Source organism: Ischnura elegans, chromosome 3 (assembly GCF_921293095.1).
Source record: "Ischnura elegans chromosome 3, ioIscEleg1.1, whole genome shotgun sequence".
Taxonomy (NCBI): Eukaryota; Metazoa; Arthropoda; class Insecta; order Odonata; family Coenagrionidae; genus Ischnura; species Ischnura elegans.
In genome coordinates this window covers 42083162-42102325 of record NC_060248.1, presented here as the reverse complement: position 1 = coordinate 42102325, position 19164 = coordinate 42083162, and the positions used below count along the sequence as shown (strand labels likewise).

The 19164-nt window shown below is 37.7% G+C and overlaps 1 protein-coding gene across 1 annotated transcript in view; it reads right to left on the bottom strand.

The window, feature by feature from the left end:
- LOC124155693 (serine-rich adhesin for platelets-like) overlaps positions 1–19164 on the bottom strand; it is a 302267-nt gene that overhangs the window by 109759 nt on the left and 173344 nt on the right. The window contains exon 7 of the mRNA XM_046529723.1: positions 369–521. Coding sequence (XP_046385679.1) covers positions 369–521 — 153 coding nt within the window. The remainder of the gene's footprint in view (positions 1–368; positions 522–19164) is intronic.

Sequence of the window (19164 nt, the reverse complement as noted above, 5' to 3'; positions counted from 1 at the left end):
AAGCATTATGGACCTATTGAAAATTGGATGAGAAGTGCTATTTCAAATAACGGAGACTGCCAAAGTGATGGCTGGAGGTTTTATTTATTTGATATGCTATGAAAAATAAATTTGATGTATTTGGAGGGAGACCACCCGGCTGGAAGCCCGAATAGCCTTTTTCGAAATTTGATTTATCTTTACATTGGATTCACTCAAGCCTCAAAGATAAAAAACTCTGTTATAGATGTAGTAATAATTGAATAGAATGATAGAAATGGCAAATAGGTTTTAATTTTAAAAGGAAGTTATGGCAGTTATGAAAGAATTTCTATTATAATGAAATTTTAGAGCTATTTATATATGTTGTCCTTTTGAAGGGGACTTACCTGGAATCCCTCCGCTTCAGAGAGTAGGTAGTAGAAGCAGCCAAACCAATGGGCCAGAATGAGCAATATGTGAACAAGGTTGACCACTCGCCATAGGTTGGGGTAAACAGTGCGTGACTCCACCATATAGTAGTAGTCGACGAGGCGGTACATCTGGAAAGAAGTGAAAACGAAGTCTATTATGTTGACCAATTTAATCCAAGGCCATTCGAATCAGTAGGTATTTGAACAGGTTGAAAATAAAGATTGAAATCTAAGAATACCCAGAATAAAGGTCTAGTTACACGATACATTAACACGCATGAGTAAATGTGTAAATGTATCAAAGCGTGAATGAACACGGAAATGCACGGTGTAACTACTTAATTGTCCAAGCGCATGGACGGAAAATAGAACCTGTTCTAATTTGGTTCATGCATTCGTACATGTTCCGTTCCAGTCCACCAAAACCGTGCATGCATTCACACATTAGCTCGTACTCGTATTGCAAAACCAGGAGTATTAGTCATTTCTCCGAAAAGACCTTCCTCCAGTAAATTCGGAGGTGAATAATTTTACTTCATTTAAAAAAAATTGATTGATAAAAACTGCTATCATCATTTCTGAACAGTCGATTTTACTTTTTCATCCCATGCGGATACCAATTGATCACGTGGATACTCGGATGATGGCGATGTTGCCTAATAGTTGGTAGTTACTTATTTTGCTCTTCCTTTGCGTAGCAAATGGAATATTTGAGGTATTAGTTTCTCAGTTTTTTGGCGTATTATAGAGAATATTTTTTTCTCTCCACAAAAAAACATCGCTGAACTGTGAATTTAGAGGCTTGCGTTCTTATTTTCCAGAAGCTGGGCTACAGTTGACCTATAAAATAATGGATGAATCATTTTGTTGAAATTTCTCTCATGCACGATTAAAACTCATATTTCTTGTTAACTGTACTTGGCAGAATAATTCACTTGGCCCGATAAAATGTCTCTGAAGCAACAATGCATGAAAAATATTTTAGGCCCGATGCCCGTGTACAGACAATTAGTCATTCAGCCTCTGGCAAATCTTCATTTTGCCATTACAAAAGGCTAAGCAGAAAAAACTCCCAAATTGAATGAGTAAGTATATATTTTCACCGTTGAAGCTTACAGACCTTTCGTTTTCGAGTGACGCATAAGGTCAATTTGACACGTTATGAGTTCGCACGGGATGAGAGCATCCATTGTTATTCGCGTGTAACAAGGGTCGTCGGTGAAGAGGGGAAAAAAATGTTCAAATCTGAGAACGGCCTTGGCTTTTATAACTAAATGGAGCATTAAAGTGGAAATGATGCTAAATAAAAATCACCATCCCTCCAACATTTTATGCCCCGGAATAACCGTGCCGAAAAAAGAAAACTCTTGCAGCACTCCATGGTTTCTTTTTTGCGCTCGTGCCCGAACATCTCTTACCATCGGTCTTCTATTTCTATCCTACGTGCTGCTGCCGTGGCCTCTTCGCTTTTATCTCTCAGCCTTTTTCCGTTTCATCGGACATCCTCGTATTCCTCTTTCGCGTGCAAACCAAAAAAGATTCCGCGTGTTTTTTTATCCATTCCAGTTCTGGCCTCATCTCTTTTTCTCTTTTGACCGGGAAGAGAGCAGGGGTATGTTAGTGGTTGTGAAGATGCCTCCATTCTACTCGTGAACGCTCATGCGAGAAAGAGTACAAAGCGAACACAGCGTCCGTTGCACGGATAGCCCCGCTCCTCCTTCATCCAATCTGAGTGATTGTATAGTTTTTCCGCCGACTCTTAGCCGTTGTTCCGAGACGAGGGAGAGAGAGAGGGAGAAGCGTTTTCACAGGGAGCTTGTGTGCACAAATGTACCATTCCTCTTGATCTGCGTCGTTTTTCTCATCGCTCGAATTGCCGTTTAATTCTTCATAATTTTGGAGCCGCGAGTCAAAGAGTGTAATGGAACAAGAGTCCATTGTAGACAGAATTCAACCTTCCAAGGGATTAGGCCCGACTCTTTTAGCCCTTCGAGCATGAAGTTGAGTTTTGAATTAATGGATTACACCATTTTGCCGTCACCCTTTGGTCCCAATATTTTTCACCAACGTTCAATGTTTCACCAATATTGATTGTGCGAATTATATCTCAAATAACTTTTATCATGTTTTGTATTACTTTTTTCGATTTTATTTTAGGAAATTTTACCCTGGATTTTGAACTTACTTACACGTGGGAAGAGCTAGTCAGTGCGAAAATACGCATATAGTGCGAAAAACACATTTTCATCGACTGCTAAAAAAATCACAGTGACAATATTGGCGTCCATTGAAGACAAATTTCAACTTTCCAAAAGATTAGACCAAGCTCTTTAAGGCCTGCGTTAGTGAAGTCGAGTATTGAATTTTGGATTACATTTTAGTTTCAACCTTTCGTCCCAATATTTTGACTAACAGTAATTTGATTTATAATAGAGTAAATTATCTCTTAACTAATTTTTATTATGTTATGTAAAAATATTTTCGATTTCAGGAAGAAATAATTTCTTTTGGAACACGATATGGATGTTTTTTCAGAAATAATCTTGGATCATTTCTATCAATCACTCTATGCAGCAATTAGGACCTTGATGTACTTTGTCCCGTAGTTAGGAGGCAATGTAGTCTGATGCGAGAAAATGGTCCAGATGATATGCCAATTTGCTAGGATTTTCCCATAAAGGATTACTTAAAGTGGATCTATAGCTGATTGCGCTTATCACTGTTATTGATTTATGTTGCCCGTCAGTGCTTCCTCATTCAACAGAGTATGAATTATGAAGTCAGTCATGTCAGTTATTCAGAAACAAATGTCTGGGGCGGATCGGAGGCGAAAAGAATGGACGCTGGTGAAAGAGACGAAAAAATGGAAGTGGCAGCTGGAAGTGGATTGATCACCGAATGAATTTTGGAGCGGAGGAGGAAACTGGTTGCCAATAAATCTCGATTGCATCCTCGGGAACGACCAAAGTGTCGAGTGCAAATTTTGAGCGCGAGAGGACCGTTAACTCGATGGAGGGCAGAGTTCGAAATGGCCCGGTGATGATGAAAGAATTAATTAACTAGTTGCTCGTTTGGACCACGCTCGGAACCGGCGTAGCGTGCAGGTCGGCGGCTTGGTGATCGTTCGATTGTAGGAATTGTGCAAAGGTCATATATCTCTCACGATCTCTTGATTGTCGGCCCGAATGAGAGGCGTGATTGGGAATGAGTTAAAAACGGGAAATTATGGACCCTATTGGCAAGTTCACCGGGGCAGATTTTAGGGGAAAATGTATTAAAAATTCCATGAAATCGTTCGTTAACGCATGAGTGAACGCAATATGCTCCGGCGCGGCGTGAAAGATAGTCGCAGTGTAGGAGTCTGTTTAGAGCGATTCCAATGCGAATGCACCCGTTAATCATAAGGAATATTTCGGGAATTTTTTTGGATGATAGCTTTATAAAAGTTATCTTACTGATTTCTTTGTGGATATATTTTATATGATGGTAACAAATGAATACCGGTTCTCTCAACTGGCAGTAGAGAAAGTATTGGAAAGGTATATCGCCCTTTGCCGTTGGAAGTGGTGCATTGGATGTGGATGTCTTTTTACTCCACTCAGAGGTCTTTGGTGAAATATTTCTCATCAAGATTTTCATGCTTAATTACCATTTGTGAACAGAAAGATAGAATGTTGGAATGGTATTATCTTTTTGCTGCGGGATAAAGGTTAGATTTCTTGCATTCGTATCATGCTCCTGAAAGGGAGTTGTTCTAAAATCACGTGTTCATGTAGAGCTGTCAATGGAGGCAAAATGTTAAGGATATTATTCTTGTCCATTATAGACTGTGTTGTGCACGAGAAATACTTCGTCCTACAACTTCGAAAGTTTCGCAATATGTGACGATGAGGATTGAGCAAGATGCAAACCCTTTGAACCCAGTGTAACATTATGATCGCTGTACTGCTTATAAATAGTGGATATGTTGTAAAGATAATTTGTTTCGTTTAAGCCTTAATTTAGTTCTTAATTCGAATTAATATTACCATTCTACTTAGTTATGAATTAATACACGCAGTGGGTGCTTGTAAGCTCAAAAATAGATAGTTTGAAGAACTTTCCTTGTCATGATATGTGTAGATATTAAATACATATTATTTTTAATTATAAGTAGTTTTACCTTCTTATATTCATTTTTACAGTACGCAACCATCTGCAGTGAGTGAAACTCCTCATGCAAGGGAATTATGAATCACTACGATTCATGACTCGAAGGGCTTGTCTCTTGTCCCCTCAATAGCCATTAATCATTATTTCATATGTAACGACTTAAGGGGAGTGTACTTCATTTCTTTTATCATAATTTTTGCATTGAAATATGAAATTTCTGCTACGATTCGACGCAATCAATAAATGATACATTTCCTCCGCTTGATAATTTGAGGGAAATGTTGGGTATGTATTGAAACACTATTATTTCCGTCAGGCATTCAAAGGTAAGTAGAAAAATAATACTAAGACTATAAACCAAGTGCTCTCCAAAATTAAAAATTGAAAGGGTTGGTTTAAGTTTTTGGAGAATACGAGTCCTTTTTGAAACAAATATAATCTTTACTTCCTCCTGGATTTAGTAAAGCAAGGGATGTCTGGAGTCATGATACAGAAACACTTAGAATTTCTTCGAACGGAAAGGAAATTATTTTCACGTCTTAAAGGCCTTCAGTGCATGAAAAAAATCACCTGATGATGATATTGAATTGGAAATATCATCGTCGGTCCTAGATGGAAATATGCATGAATATAGCCACCACACCATCACCTCTCTGGATGGAAGGGAGACAGTTTCCTCAAGTGCACCAGCTTCAGTGCAGGTTTCGGATGCGGACCGTATCAAGCGGGATCTGATTTAAATTTGAAGCAGGCAGGTATGCCGATGAATATCGAGAGGAAGTTAGTGCGTCGTGCATGATGATATTGAATTCTAAAGGATGCGTCGGAGGGGGAGAGACAGGGTAAAGGGTTAGGGGGTTGAAGGAAGGGTTTGGAAAAATGAAGCCTGGAGCGCCACCGCGGCGCGCCGTAGGAATGCATCGGATGCGTCGCCATCTTCTACGTATGCAACTTTCCTCGCCGGAGTGAAATACGTGCACTCCGAAATCTCAAAATCCCATTCCCCATCTTCTTCACCCTCCCGCCCACTTTCCCAACGGTGACCTACATATTGGAGGACGAGCAGCCCTCTACACGATCCCCGTTGGGGGCGTCTTATGTGTGGTATCAGACACTTCGGTCGCTCGGCACTCCGTGTATTAGTTTACATGGTCTGTTCATCAATTGACTTCGGTTAAAAGCGGAATTTTACGATCTTGAGGCTTTTATGGGCCAAGGTTAAGCATTAGGGTGCCTCGCTTTGCCACTTTTTTTAAAGGATCGAATCGTAATACCCAGCAAAAGTTGCGTACCCGGGTGGGTATTACAGATATGATTTTTTTTTTCAAAATCGGTTAATATCTTCTGTTCGCCATTTTGTCTTGAAATTTCGAAATTTTCATAAAAGAGCATACACCCATCCTAGTGACTACCCTTTACAACTTCAGACATGATTTACAAGTTTTTGACTGAAAAACATCTCCATTTCGCGTCATTAATCGAACGCATGGCGTAAAATGATAATGAGTGTCGAGGGTTGCATACCCACAAAACTGCTTCCGGAGACACGATAAAAGGCCATTTTCTCGATAATTAAAAGGAATAGAGCTGACGTATTTGGTCTAAAATATCAAGGAAAGACCAATGTTATATACCATTGGAAAAAATGAGTGCTCGTTAAAACCAAATTTAAATTATTTACATTTTTAACGTTTTTCGTTGAAAATTTCGAAATTTCAAGAGAAAATGGCTTACAGAAGATATTAACTGATTTAAAAAAAATCATACCTATAATAACCACCCGGGTACGCAACTTTTGCCGGGTATTACGATTCGATCCTTAAAAAAAGTGGCAAAGCTAGGTACCCTATTAAGTATCAAACTGCGTTTAATTGAAGCCATACTAGCTGAAATACCAGTGTTAACCCTGAAAACAATCTCGAGGGATTAACGACCAAATGTGAGTTACGCTGCCAAACCTCCTAAAAATGACACGAAAAAACTAAATTAGAAGTTATTTTGTCTACGCATTCTTTGTGTTTATAATTCAGATTCTTTGTATTTTATCTCTTTATCCACGTCAAATTTAAGTCTGGAAGGTAAGTAAGTGGCATGGAGCTTATAATTGAAACTGGAATTGGGGCTTCTAAATATACCATCTATCTAATTTCTATAAAAATATTGACATCGTGAAGAGATATTTTTAATGTACTATCATTAAGTGAATATACTGCCTCACGTAGCGCTAATTCTGTATTCAATCTGAGGTTTATAGCCATGTGTGTTGATACCGGATTTCCAGGCCCGAAGCTCCATATTGAATGATCTCCTTTTTTCTAGTATTTCCGCTACCTAAAAAAATGCAATTTTTATACATTGCAAATATATTGAGGTTAATAATGGAGAAAATACTAGTTTGGCATTCACGTGCTTCATTTTTATTTATTCGTATAATGGAAAAATAAAGATTTAAAACAAATGGTGGTGTGTCCATTAAAGCTTACGCTACTAAGAATTTAAGCCAGCTGACAATTCGAGAAAGTTCAGATCTCTAATAAATGGAAGGGTGATATGTTTAGGTACGTCATATATGTCTAGATTAGTAAAGCTTTAAAAAAAGCTCTCGAATGGTAATAAAGGCTCTGTTGCATGATGTATGTTGTATAAAGCAAGGGCAAAGTTCAAAAATCTCCAAAATAGTACCATGCTTTTCATATATTTTGATACATGTCATTTCAATTATTCAATTTCAACGATGCTTCATTGAGTTGCTTTATTATTGGTCTTTCGAGAATTTTATTTCAAAGCAAAGAACATTTTTTTCAATTTCCCGTGTAAAATTTCTTGTGTTTTGATACCTATCATGCCAAAATTGTATATATTTAAACTAAAATTGGGTGTAGTGGTTTACGCAGAAATGGGTAGTTTATTAATGTTTATTACTGTTGTGCTAATGGGTAGTTTATTACTACTATGCTGATATTCACTTGCGGGGACCAAAATTCTCCTAGAAATACTAGAATATACTTGCCAACCTTTCGTGCTTGAAAATAACTTGAGTGTCCTGATGTATTTCATTTTAGAAGGGATGGATGTGTGGTCAATCTGTCGTTTGAGACTAGCAAGTGCAAAGTTTTCCGGCCGTAGTAATGACTCACTCTCGAATGTGCTGTACATTGGGAGAGGAGGGTTAGATAAAATAAGAACTACCACAGGAAGGATAATGACATGTAAGTATGAAGAATTCGTTAATTTCTCAAGGAGGGTGAGTTCATGTCACCTTAATATTTAACTCTTGTTCTCGCTGTAGTTTATGTTTCTCCAATCTCTTTTTAACCTTTGCTAACTAAGTCATATTTTACATTCAAAGTTTCTTCTTCCTATTCATTATTAATACGGAAATTATTTAATGTTTTATTTGTAAGTATAGATCAAATACTTGTTTTCGATATCGATATTTATAACATATTTACCTCAAGCAACATATCGTCACGATTAGTCGTTTCAAGATGCGGTGAGCTCTGAAGCTCATCGTTTTGGAAACTGAAAATTTCATTTTTATTGATTTTTAACATGATGAAAGGAGATATTTATTTGTATCAGAATTAAACGTAGGAAATAATCTTAGAATATTATTCCAATACGGCAAAATGAATACGGCTTATTATCACGGCAGTGAAGTGATAAAATATTGTTTTTCTCTTGTCGTCTAAATGACAGGGTAAATCTCTCCTTTATCCCGAACAAACTAGGCTACAGTATTGTGATAGGATGGTTCAACACAAACTGAAAGTCAAAGGCCTGTATGGTTGTTAGTAAATAGTAAGAAATGAAGTTTTTCTAAGGGCTATATTCAGGTTAAGTCATCTATTTTAAATACAGACTTCATTAATTATTTTCGAAAATGTACTTAAAACTCTACCAGGAAGAATTAATGGGAAAATTATTATTTACGAATACGTTTTTTTCCTGTAAATGAACCGTTTAATTTACATATTTAAAATGAATTTAATTGGGAATATATGAATATTTTCTTGTATTCTACTTACTGGTAGACCTGTTATTCTACAAAGTATGAAATGACACTCTGTAGTCACTTACGGTCACGCACTAATTCGCTTCAGCTTAGTTACACTAAGTTGCTGTGAACGCGACTTTGAAGGGAATAAAAATAAAAAAAACCGTTAAAAATGGGATGGTATGGAGCTCTAACGCGAGTTGTATCCAGAGTTTAGTTCTCGTGGACGTGATCACGGGGCGAAGAAAGTATCTGGGCTGATTGAATCGATGTTTTCGTGTATATCTTGTGCTTCGGTGTGCGGGGATGCTCTTAAGGGAATGGCGAGGAGCATTCATCACTTTGTGGGTGGTGGCGGAGGCAGTGGTACAGGGATTTCGGTACGGCCCCACAGGATGTGCAGGGAAGGAGCTATATGGAAGCGCGCTATTAATCATTTGCCAGCCGAGAAACGGGAGGAGTCCTGGAAGAAGACGGCGGAGAAAGTGTGGGAGGGGGTGGCTCGCGGATTGGGGATGGGTTAATGAGGCATGCTGGGAGTGGCTGCGAGGGATGGATTGAGTTCTTAGGTATACGGGGATGAAGGGAAAGAAAAATAATTTTCTTCGCCGAGTTTCGCCGCGTGTTATCAGCTGTGGGAGGTGTTTGAGGCTGTAGGATCGGTGGCTGTTTCAGCTAATTGTTTGCTCCTTACGTGGTAAAAGTCAAGGATACTGCATAGAGAAAGCCTAATAATTCCACCCCATACGGAGGGCTGTTTTCTGTTGCCTCATTCGGTCGCATTCCATTCGGTGTTCAAAAATGACCGCGGTGCGGAAATGAGTGCAATGCGTTTCACTTTTTTTTCCTTCTTTAGCAGTATAATGTTTGTAATAACGAGGAATAGCATTGAAAAGTTATGAATACGATAGGTCACATTATCATGAGTATACATTTCGGTCAATACCCCTAATTATTCCTTATTTCCCCCTGAAACTCGGATCAACTTGTCCGTCAGCGACGAGAGTAGTGACTTTTGTTAACCCATTTAAATGCTTGGTCGATAACAACACACTCAAAGGCAGACTTAAGGATCTATCTGATGAATGATCTATCTAAGGAAGTGAACTATCTGGTGTTGTCATTATTTACCGCAGAATTCATTACTAATCGTGTCGAAACATTTTGACTGCCGTATTTTATCTCATTTCATAGCTAAAGGCGTGGTTACATGATACAATAACACGTGCGAGTTATTGTGTAAATGTATAAACGCTTGAATGAACACGAAAATGCATCGTGTAATCACCTAACTTGTGCGGACGCATGTGCAGAAAAAAGAATCTGTTCTAATTTGGTTCATGATTTCGTATATGTTCCGTTCCAGTCCACCAAAATCGATCATGCTTTCACACATTAACTCGTACGTGTTCATATACCGTGTAACCAGGCATTAATACTTAGCTAATTACGTCGATATTTGGATCTAGAAAGAAATGAAACAATTTAAAGCCTAGAGTAGGGATTTGCGCGGATACCATAGCAAAATTAATCATAATTAATCGGAAACGATTTATACTTCCGATAAGAGAGTAAGGAAGGAGGAGAAAATTGGAGAATTGGATATGAAGTAAGTACATACGTACATGAACTACAGGCTGGGTTTAGCCGGAAACAGGCATAAGACAGTTACCTTTCTGGATTGAAGCGCGTATGTAGCCAGCAAATAATTTGCCGAACTTTTCAGCCGAAGCATCTCCTTTTGGAAACAAATATATGATGCTAGTCGAATGCTGCGTTGTTGCTCTGAAACTATACCTGTTTAAATTTTTTCACAACGTCCATCTCGTACAGAGATGCCTTCGATGAGCATCTTGAACTGATATTTTAATATGCGAGAAACTGTATTTAATATTGTGGGTAAAGAGGAGCAAAATACTTGTTGGTAACATGGAGATAAACATAGTTTACCTACTCCTGATAGTGAAGGTATCTGGAACTAATAGCGCCATCTAAGCTGTCATCCTTTTCATTTGGATAAGCTATATTTTATCGAGCTTAGATGTTATATACATCCATAACTTTCTAATTAGATTTAAGTAAAACAAATTATGCATCAATTTCATCATTTTATCCAGAAAATCGTGACAGGTTTTTGGTAGACATTTAAAAATTATTCAGTGGAGATCTGAAAGTCTGTCCATTGTGAATGCAAATTGTTGAAACTCGAACTTAAAATGTTCTTCTCCTCCCATTTCGAACTGCGCGACTCGTTTTAAATTTTATTTACTTTGAAAAAAAAGGTGTTAAAATAAGTTTTACCTTGAAATGGTTCCTTAATGAGAACTAAAGGATCAACTTTAATTGCCGGTAATGGATATAATGAACATTTTTACTGAGTCACGTTTTCGTGAGATATTTTCAGTCACAGTTTGGCGACTTATTCGTCCATTGAATCGGGTCTGGAAATGAAAAATAAAAGCGGAACTCAGTTTCCAGCTAGAACCACTAATAAAACTGCCTCTGAGCTGTCAACAGAATATATCCTGGGAACGTTTGACGTACAAAACCGCCTTTCTCCAACCAACTGGGACCCCATTAGAAAGAATTACACGGCTCATCGATTGCTTTTTGAAAAATTCTGTTATGGATCGAATATTACTGAATGTCCTATGAAATTAAGTATTTTCTGGAGCTTTTTTGGTCAATAGCCACTGCAGTATTTTTCGTTGATTAATCCTCCGCTGTTACAAATAATTCGAAGTACAAGCTTAAGTACACTCATTGCAAAAATTTAAATTTTACCATAGTTTCGCGGAATTTCTTTTTTAATCTCTCCCTTTTGCAAATACCGAGATAATTAGATATTGCTGTGTATAATTGCAGCCTTACCATCATGAGGAAATAAACAATTTCTTCTTTTGGGTAGCTGTTGACTTATAAAAAGCCTGTCTATTTAGGGGTATAGGATTTGAATACAAAGCTTAATAACACATAATCTTGACTTTACTTTTGATCATGTTGTCTAAATTCATTAAAATCCATTATTATCATCTAACTATAGTTTTTAGTCGATCTGCCCTCGTAGGATTGGAAGTCAACCAAATCGATGTGTCAATATTATATTTTTGGCGTAAATATCGTCGTATTAAATTAAATTTAAACAAGTATTTCTGTATAGGGAACAAATTGTGTTAATTAATATTTTTCAGGTGCTATCTTTTCGGGAGCGTATTTTAATAATTTAATAACATTAGTGCGTATTTACTTAATTTATTACATTTCCTTAAGAAATGATTTTATTAACCAGTATTTGGTTCATTCGACGAAGCATATTATTGAGTTTGAGTCTATGATAAGAAATTTATTGTTTCTGTATTGCGGTCACTGGTCAAAATTAAGCATTTTTCGTCCTCCTGCAATGTTTTTATATAACAATGCATGTCAATGTATTGAATAGAAATTTCCTTTTATTTTGAAACCCCCTAAGAAATTTTTACAACTAATTATTTATAACACGCCTCCTAATGGTTAAAAAACTATACGTGTCATGAAGATGTGCCTATATTGGATAAAAAATTTACAAGGTTTTACCTATTTATCCCTCAATCTCATCTTTAGTTTTCAATTAAAGCTCATAACAAAAAATTTCAAAGATAAAGTAAAGATATAATTCCCCAGGTGTGAAAATTTCTTAGCAGCGTTTAATAATTAGTAAGAATTTTAACTCTGTTATAATAATAGTAGGCAAAAGCAACTTAGTTATAAAGTAAATTTATAATTCCCCAGGTTTGAAAATTTCATATCGGCGTTGAATAACTAGTAAGAATTTTAACTCTGTTATAATAATAGAAGGCAAAAGCAACTTAGTTATATAAATTGATAACTCTGTAATCCGAAGGAATCTTAATTGTTGTGTTATTTCCCAGATAATCCTCAATTTCTTGTTTTGCATATTCTTCCACAGTTAAGTTCAAGGTATTTCTTTGGTATTCTTTCTGATAACGGGGAAATGCCATTGTTAGACGCTGAAAGTTATCTCTCTTTTGTGGCATCTACCTACCGTATTCGTGATAACTTTTCGCAGTCATCGTGGATGTTTTAAGTGGAACGTCAGAGAAATTATTTTGCCCTTCATTATTGACGGCTCATTCTTGGCAGAAAATTCCTCTCACAAAACTTTCCCTCGCATTTTCTGCCTCTGGGCTCTATCCGTTACTGATGTTTTAATACTTCTCCTTTCCAATTTAATCTGAAATAATAATTTTGTTGTGCCATCCTTCAGCGTTAAAAGATTTTCTCTCAACATTTTTTCTCTATGCTGTTGTTCAGTTTTCGTATAGTCGGTCGATTGCTTCATTTTATAGTCCCTTTATATTATTTTGCTAATTATTAATTGAATGTAAAATGACTTTTATTTCCCTCTCCCACAAAAATATTGAACTGCTAAAAATACTGCTTGTGGAAAATTAAGCTCAGCCTATTTTCCGTAGTAATTTACGTTTGCCAAAAAGCGAAAGAAAGGGATAATACGTAATAGAGATAGAAGTATAAGAAAGAGATATGTGTGTTAATGTACTCTTATTGGTGAATTTGTGAGCCATGTTTGATTCATTTCTTGCTATCAAATATAAAAGTCTGAATATACACTCTTTAACCTAGGGAAATTTTAGTAATATTGCCCGGAATTGGAAATATGGCCAAGAAAATGGAAAAAGTTTAGTGTAAATGAAAGGGAATTTGCGAGTAAAGAGGGAAATGAAGCTAGATGTAAGTTCAATTATCGTCTCCAAGCCACCTTTTCGTGGTTTTGGGGTTCAGATAAATGAAACTCATTTCACTCACTCGTTCAGTATTAGAACCTTGAAGTTCCTTTTTGCCAGGTGAGGCTATGACTCACCTTGGATTGAAACAGAGAGCCCTTCGAAGGCCGGAAATAGCTCGCTTCAATAGGGAAATTGCATACTTTTTATAAACAGTATGCTGATATACTACAGTAAACACTTGGTACAGCAATATACTTTTTTCCGCTTAAAATTCAGTTTATACCCTAGAAAATGACTCCCAAAAGTCGCCCGAGTTTCGCGGGCTAAAAAATACCGCCCCCACTAATCTTTGGCTGTGACGTCATAGTTCAGTACGAGTCCAAGATCCAAGCCCAGTAACTGCAGGTTTGGAAGAGCCACGTTGCGTTTAAAGGAGAACATGGGTGAAATAAGGAAAAATTACAAGTGGTGCATTATTCCTCTGTGCAATAACACCCCAGAAAAAAATTTTCGTCTGCATTCCCACGGAGGAAATTAGAAGAAAAGCCTCGATGCATGCCGTCTGTCGGGATGAGCGTTACGGAAAAATAAGAGTATAATAAACGGAATGATAAACCCGTGTGCTATGTGAGCGAAGATAACTTTAATATAAATAATATTTCCATATTTCATTGACTGAATAACTTGAAACTGAGATTTTTCGATAATTCGGCCGCCGTAGAATAAAAACTCTACTTCCGAACAAAAATCGAGATAGGTGTTTCTCGATGGTTACGATGGACTCAAATTATTAAGGCACTTGTTCAATTTCAGTTACGGAAGGACATAGAAAATTCCATGATATTTAAAATCAAGGGAGGAAATATGAAAATATAGAGCAACGTTGATCCTCATGCATTCGAGTGCCAGCCAAGAAGACAGCGTTTTCTTCTACTGTCGGCGTCAAAATGATGCGCCGCTGTACTTTGCAAATTTATATCCTGGCTTCACTACATGCTATAATAATGAACTATACGTCATTTTAAAGGAAATTTTATCCTAAATTCTGATTAATTTTATTACAAAAAAATTGAAAAATGTAGACACGGTCAGTGCAATAAATGACTCCGCGCACCGAAAAATGAGCCGTTTTGTCAACTTCATGAACTTTGCAACTCAACCTAAGGAAAACTACTACGTCTACAGCATTCATCTTCCACATTAATTTACACTCATCAGTGCGGATTAATAAAATGGCTTTTGGGTATTTTTCGAACTTATATTTTGTTATAAATTAATGAAAATATTTAAACATTATCTTGTCCCATAGTTTACCCCGAAAAATAAAGAAAGTTGTAGATGGAAAAAGAATGGCATCCAGAGGTGGTCACAAAAAATGAATCGCAGCATTCTTTGATTTTATTCTACGCCGTTGCTTGCTTTTCAAAAAAAAAAGTTGAGTCACAAGAGGAATATACCTCTTGTGACTCAACTTTTTTTTTGAACATATGTTCCGCGGCCTTTGATTTGGAAACTATGGAGATAAGAATGGACATGTGTGGATCAGCAATTTCCATTTAGTTGGTTGTCAGGATAAACCAAGGATCCATTTAAAGGTTGTCAGGCCATCGTATAAAGATAGGACTGATGTGCACCACAGGGGAAATGGTGTGTTTGAGGGAAAGTCAAACCCAAAGTTGCCCAAAGAATGTGCAGTTCTATGTTGCTCTTTCCCCAGTTAAAACCAAATAGAAATTGGATTGGGATGATATTTTCACCACGGGTTCCAGTGATAGTGAGAGTGCAGGTGATCACGGTCATCGTCGAAAGTCATCCCTCTAGGATTTCCGATACGGAATTTTTAAGTGACAACCGATCGCAATGACGATGAGCTCGCCTTTAGAGAAGGTTTCAGATATATCGTGAGAAAAGCTCCCAAAATGTATTAAAGACTCTGTTTGGAAAACATGCACATTTTAATGCTAATTTAGGAAGTATTTCATTTCAAAAGTAACTTATGAGCACCTGAAGACGTTGTGTTTATTATATTGATCGAAGTGCGATTGACCGATTCTTTCTGCAGAATAGGAAGTGGCTTCGGGGTTTTTAGTCACAAGATGGTAGATTGTGTTGGAAGTTCGTCTATATTATCGCTACTAAATTGAAAAATTAATAGTCTGGCCTCCTCAGAGCTTCCTGTCGCCCTCCAGGCAAGGTATTTTTAAGTTGAAAGTATCATCGACAGCTTCGAGGTGGAAATAAGTTCACCATAAGACTCTACCGGACTGCCAAAAGAATACACATTTCACATGAGTATACGCTTTCGCCAATATTATACGCAAGTCTCACTTTGTTATGAACTATAAAACATTACAGATGCTCATCAGCTATCTTTCCATTTCTCGGCATCGACTTTCCGAGCCGACGAAGTCTACAGTTTCACTAAAATACCCTGTTATCGTGATGGAATCAGTAACAGGAAGCTTGCTAGGATCAGCCTAAGAATAACCATATGCCTTCATCTTTACGCAATCTATCGCTGTCAATGGAGGAGAAATAGATCAAATAATAGCCCTGAAGTCACAATGAACAACTGCGATACGTCTGCACTTCAATAAATGAATCATAACCACGCCGTCGCATGTATAAGTATGCAACCTATACTATGGCCGTGCCGCCGTCTCTCCTCGTACTGAACTATGACGTCACTTTTCTACCAGCCAATCATCGGGCGTTTTCGCTTCTCACTTGCATTTGAAAATTCTCGTGAACTTTGATGCATTAAATATCGTAAACCACGTCATAAAATAATAAAAAAACTTTCACCGAGGTATGCAAACATATATTTTTATATAATTTTGGGGCTTTTGATTATATCTGAAATATATGCAAGTTCCCTATTGTATAAGTCAAAGACCTGAGGTGGAGATAATAATATTTTTTGGCCTTGAATCGACCCATGGAATCGACGGAGGCTTATTTGGCTGGAGGTTGAAGAAGTTCACACTATTTGCTCGTCCTGCCCGCATTTATACTCCTGCGGATACTCCTCGAGTCATCATACCTCTCGGACCGACCGTTACCTCAAGAGCGGAGTAACTCAAAATCCTCGAAATAGCATATTATACATGGGAAGTTCGCAGACAGTCATTAATCGATTTCTAGAAAAAAGGGACTGCGTGGAGGAGGTAAAATTCTAACCCATAGAAGGCTGATTTCTGTTGCCACTGAAGTCGCATTTTAATCGTTTTTAAAAAATGTTCGTAGCGCGGTGACAAGTGTAATGCCATCCACTTTTTTCCAATATTTTGAATTATAATGTTTATAATTACAAGGAATAAAATTGAAAACTTATGAATTTGATAGATCACATCGCATAAATTTCGTTTAAAACCCCTAATCAGGGGCGGATCGAAGATTTCTTTCTGGGGGGGCACAAGCAAGGTCGTATCCAGGATTTTGTTCTGGGGGGGGGGGGGGCCCAAGGATACCTCGTAATACAAAACGAATGCAATGATAATGGGACCGTATAAAAAATCTTGCATAATTTTAAGGGTCGGGGGGGGGGGGGGTGGGGCACGTTCCCCCCCCCCTAGATCCGCCTATGCCCCTAATTATACCTTATTTTATCGTGAAGCTCGGGTCACTTTGTCTGCCAGCGACCCGAACGGCGGCTTTTGTAAACCCATTTAAATGTTCGGTGGGTGTCAATACTTGTTTTAAGAGGCCGTCTTGAGGATTCGCTTTTGTAATATTCGTGTCTATATCCTCGATCGACCATCTGCCTCCACGTTATCTGTTTGGAAGCTATGGCCTGGAGAATTCAGGCTCAAGCTTGACGTGCTTCATAGACGTCCGAGGCAGACAATTCGGTTGTGTGATCGACGTGTTCAAGGCCAGAAGTAAGCGAACTCTCTTATACTCATGACCAAAACCTGTCGGCGCTTCCATTATTTGGGAATACCCTGGGGAGGCAGACATTGCGTGCCTGCGTTTCTCTACTCCAAGAGGAATGCTTACGTAAACTCAAGGTCAAGAGGCGGTATTGAGCGAGGACATCTCAGAAGAGTGGGAGCAACGAACTTAAAAAGATACGTCTGTCATAGAGAGTGTGCATGCGTTGGTTTGAAGCGATGCAGAATATTTCATTTTTACGTTTTACATAGAGAGCAACTATTGACTTCCTTGTTTATTTATACATCACCATTTCAAGCCTAATATAATGTCTTGAGTTTAAAAGTCGGCCGTATGTATGAGGGCACAAATATTTAAAAGCAGCAATATCTTGAAGCATGAAAACACTATAGTTAAAGCAGGTCGAAAGCTTAGCGGAATCTCAACACGGAAGGAGTTTATGCTCCTTTTCATGCTTTAGTTACTTAAACTGTGGCAGGATATTGTGCTGCAACTTTTTCATATATTTGAGTTTTCCGTCAGCCTCTCTCACAGACCTAGGATTACTAATGCGGGATATCTATTCTGCATATATTTCTCACTCCACAGAGATCTACTGGTTGCAGTGGTAGTTTAAAGATTCACACCTTTCCTTAGGATTACTATGTAGCCCTAATTATATCACCACAAACTTCTACGGAAGCAATATTGTGAAATAAAAGCTGTGGGTAAAAGTTTAATTTGAGAACAGCAATCAATCAAATCAGGAGTATTTTAATGGAAAATAGCATAGAAATTATAGCATTAACCGTTTTCAGACGTCAGGGTGGAATTCTGATGCATGCTTATCTTCGGATTTATGACTGCGAATGGTAGATAATGAAATCATTAACGATATATTAATTGCCATGCTCTCTTTTCCCATCTTTTATAAGTTTAAAATGATTTTAAGGCTTCATTTTTGGTTTTCGATCCCTTAATTCCAAACATCTCGCTTCTTAATTTCTGCCCTAAATTATTGTCCATTACTATGGGGAACGCATATACCTCTTTTAGAAAATTGAGTCAACCGCTCCACGCCATTCATGAAAAAATTTCATCATCGTGCTAATTCTTCTGCCACCAAGAGGCCTGATGTGAAATGTGAGAAGCTTTTTTTTTAGGTAAGCCTGGGTTTCTAAAAATTGATGAACGGGCATTTGTTGATAAAATGGAGTAGGATTTCCAATCATACAAGGAAGTACGAAAATTGTATTAATTGAAACTCTTCGTTACTGAGTGTCAAAATTACTTCCGACGGTCACATGCGTGGCAGTTTATTTCATATTTTAAATATTAAGCCAGCTATTGCCGTCTCCTTGATTTTTGTTGGTAAGTTTACGCCACATATCACGCCTAACATCCAGTTTTATTCAGCGAATGTTTAATTATAGCCAATTTGAATTAAAATGACATTTTTATTTGTTAATGGAAAACTTTCATCATCGTGGTTATTCATCTGCCTCAGAAGAGGCCTGGTGTGAAATGTTAGGAAATGAAGTATGATTTGTTTACAGTTAAGAAAGGGGTCATAATATCAAGGGGCATTATTTGAAATTTCCTTTTAGAAAACCTACCCACAACATTAGTAATCTTTAAGCATGATGCAGCACTGAGATTTTAGCCTTTAGAAAACTTCGCGAAGATTCAACTCGTTTTCAAGTTTTGGCAATGCTATAAAAAAATGGCCGTGGTCACAAACTTTGAACAGCAATTACGAGCGAGGCGCTAACGGCCGGAACGACGGAACAACAAAATAAAACGATGACGTGGCGAGGATAAAAAAAGTCAAAGGAGCAATCTGGAGCAGTCGTCGTGTCTACCGAAAGTGTCTGCACCCCAGTCAACTCCATAGAGACGGAGAGAGGAAGAAAGAAAAGGACGAAGTTTCTCACTTTTCTCCCTTCGCTACCCCCTTCGACTTCTTCGCTAACTCCACCACGATTGTTCTTTCATTGGGCTTTCT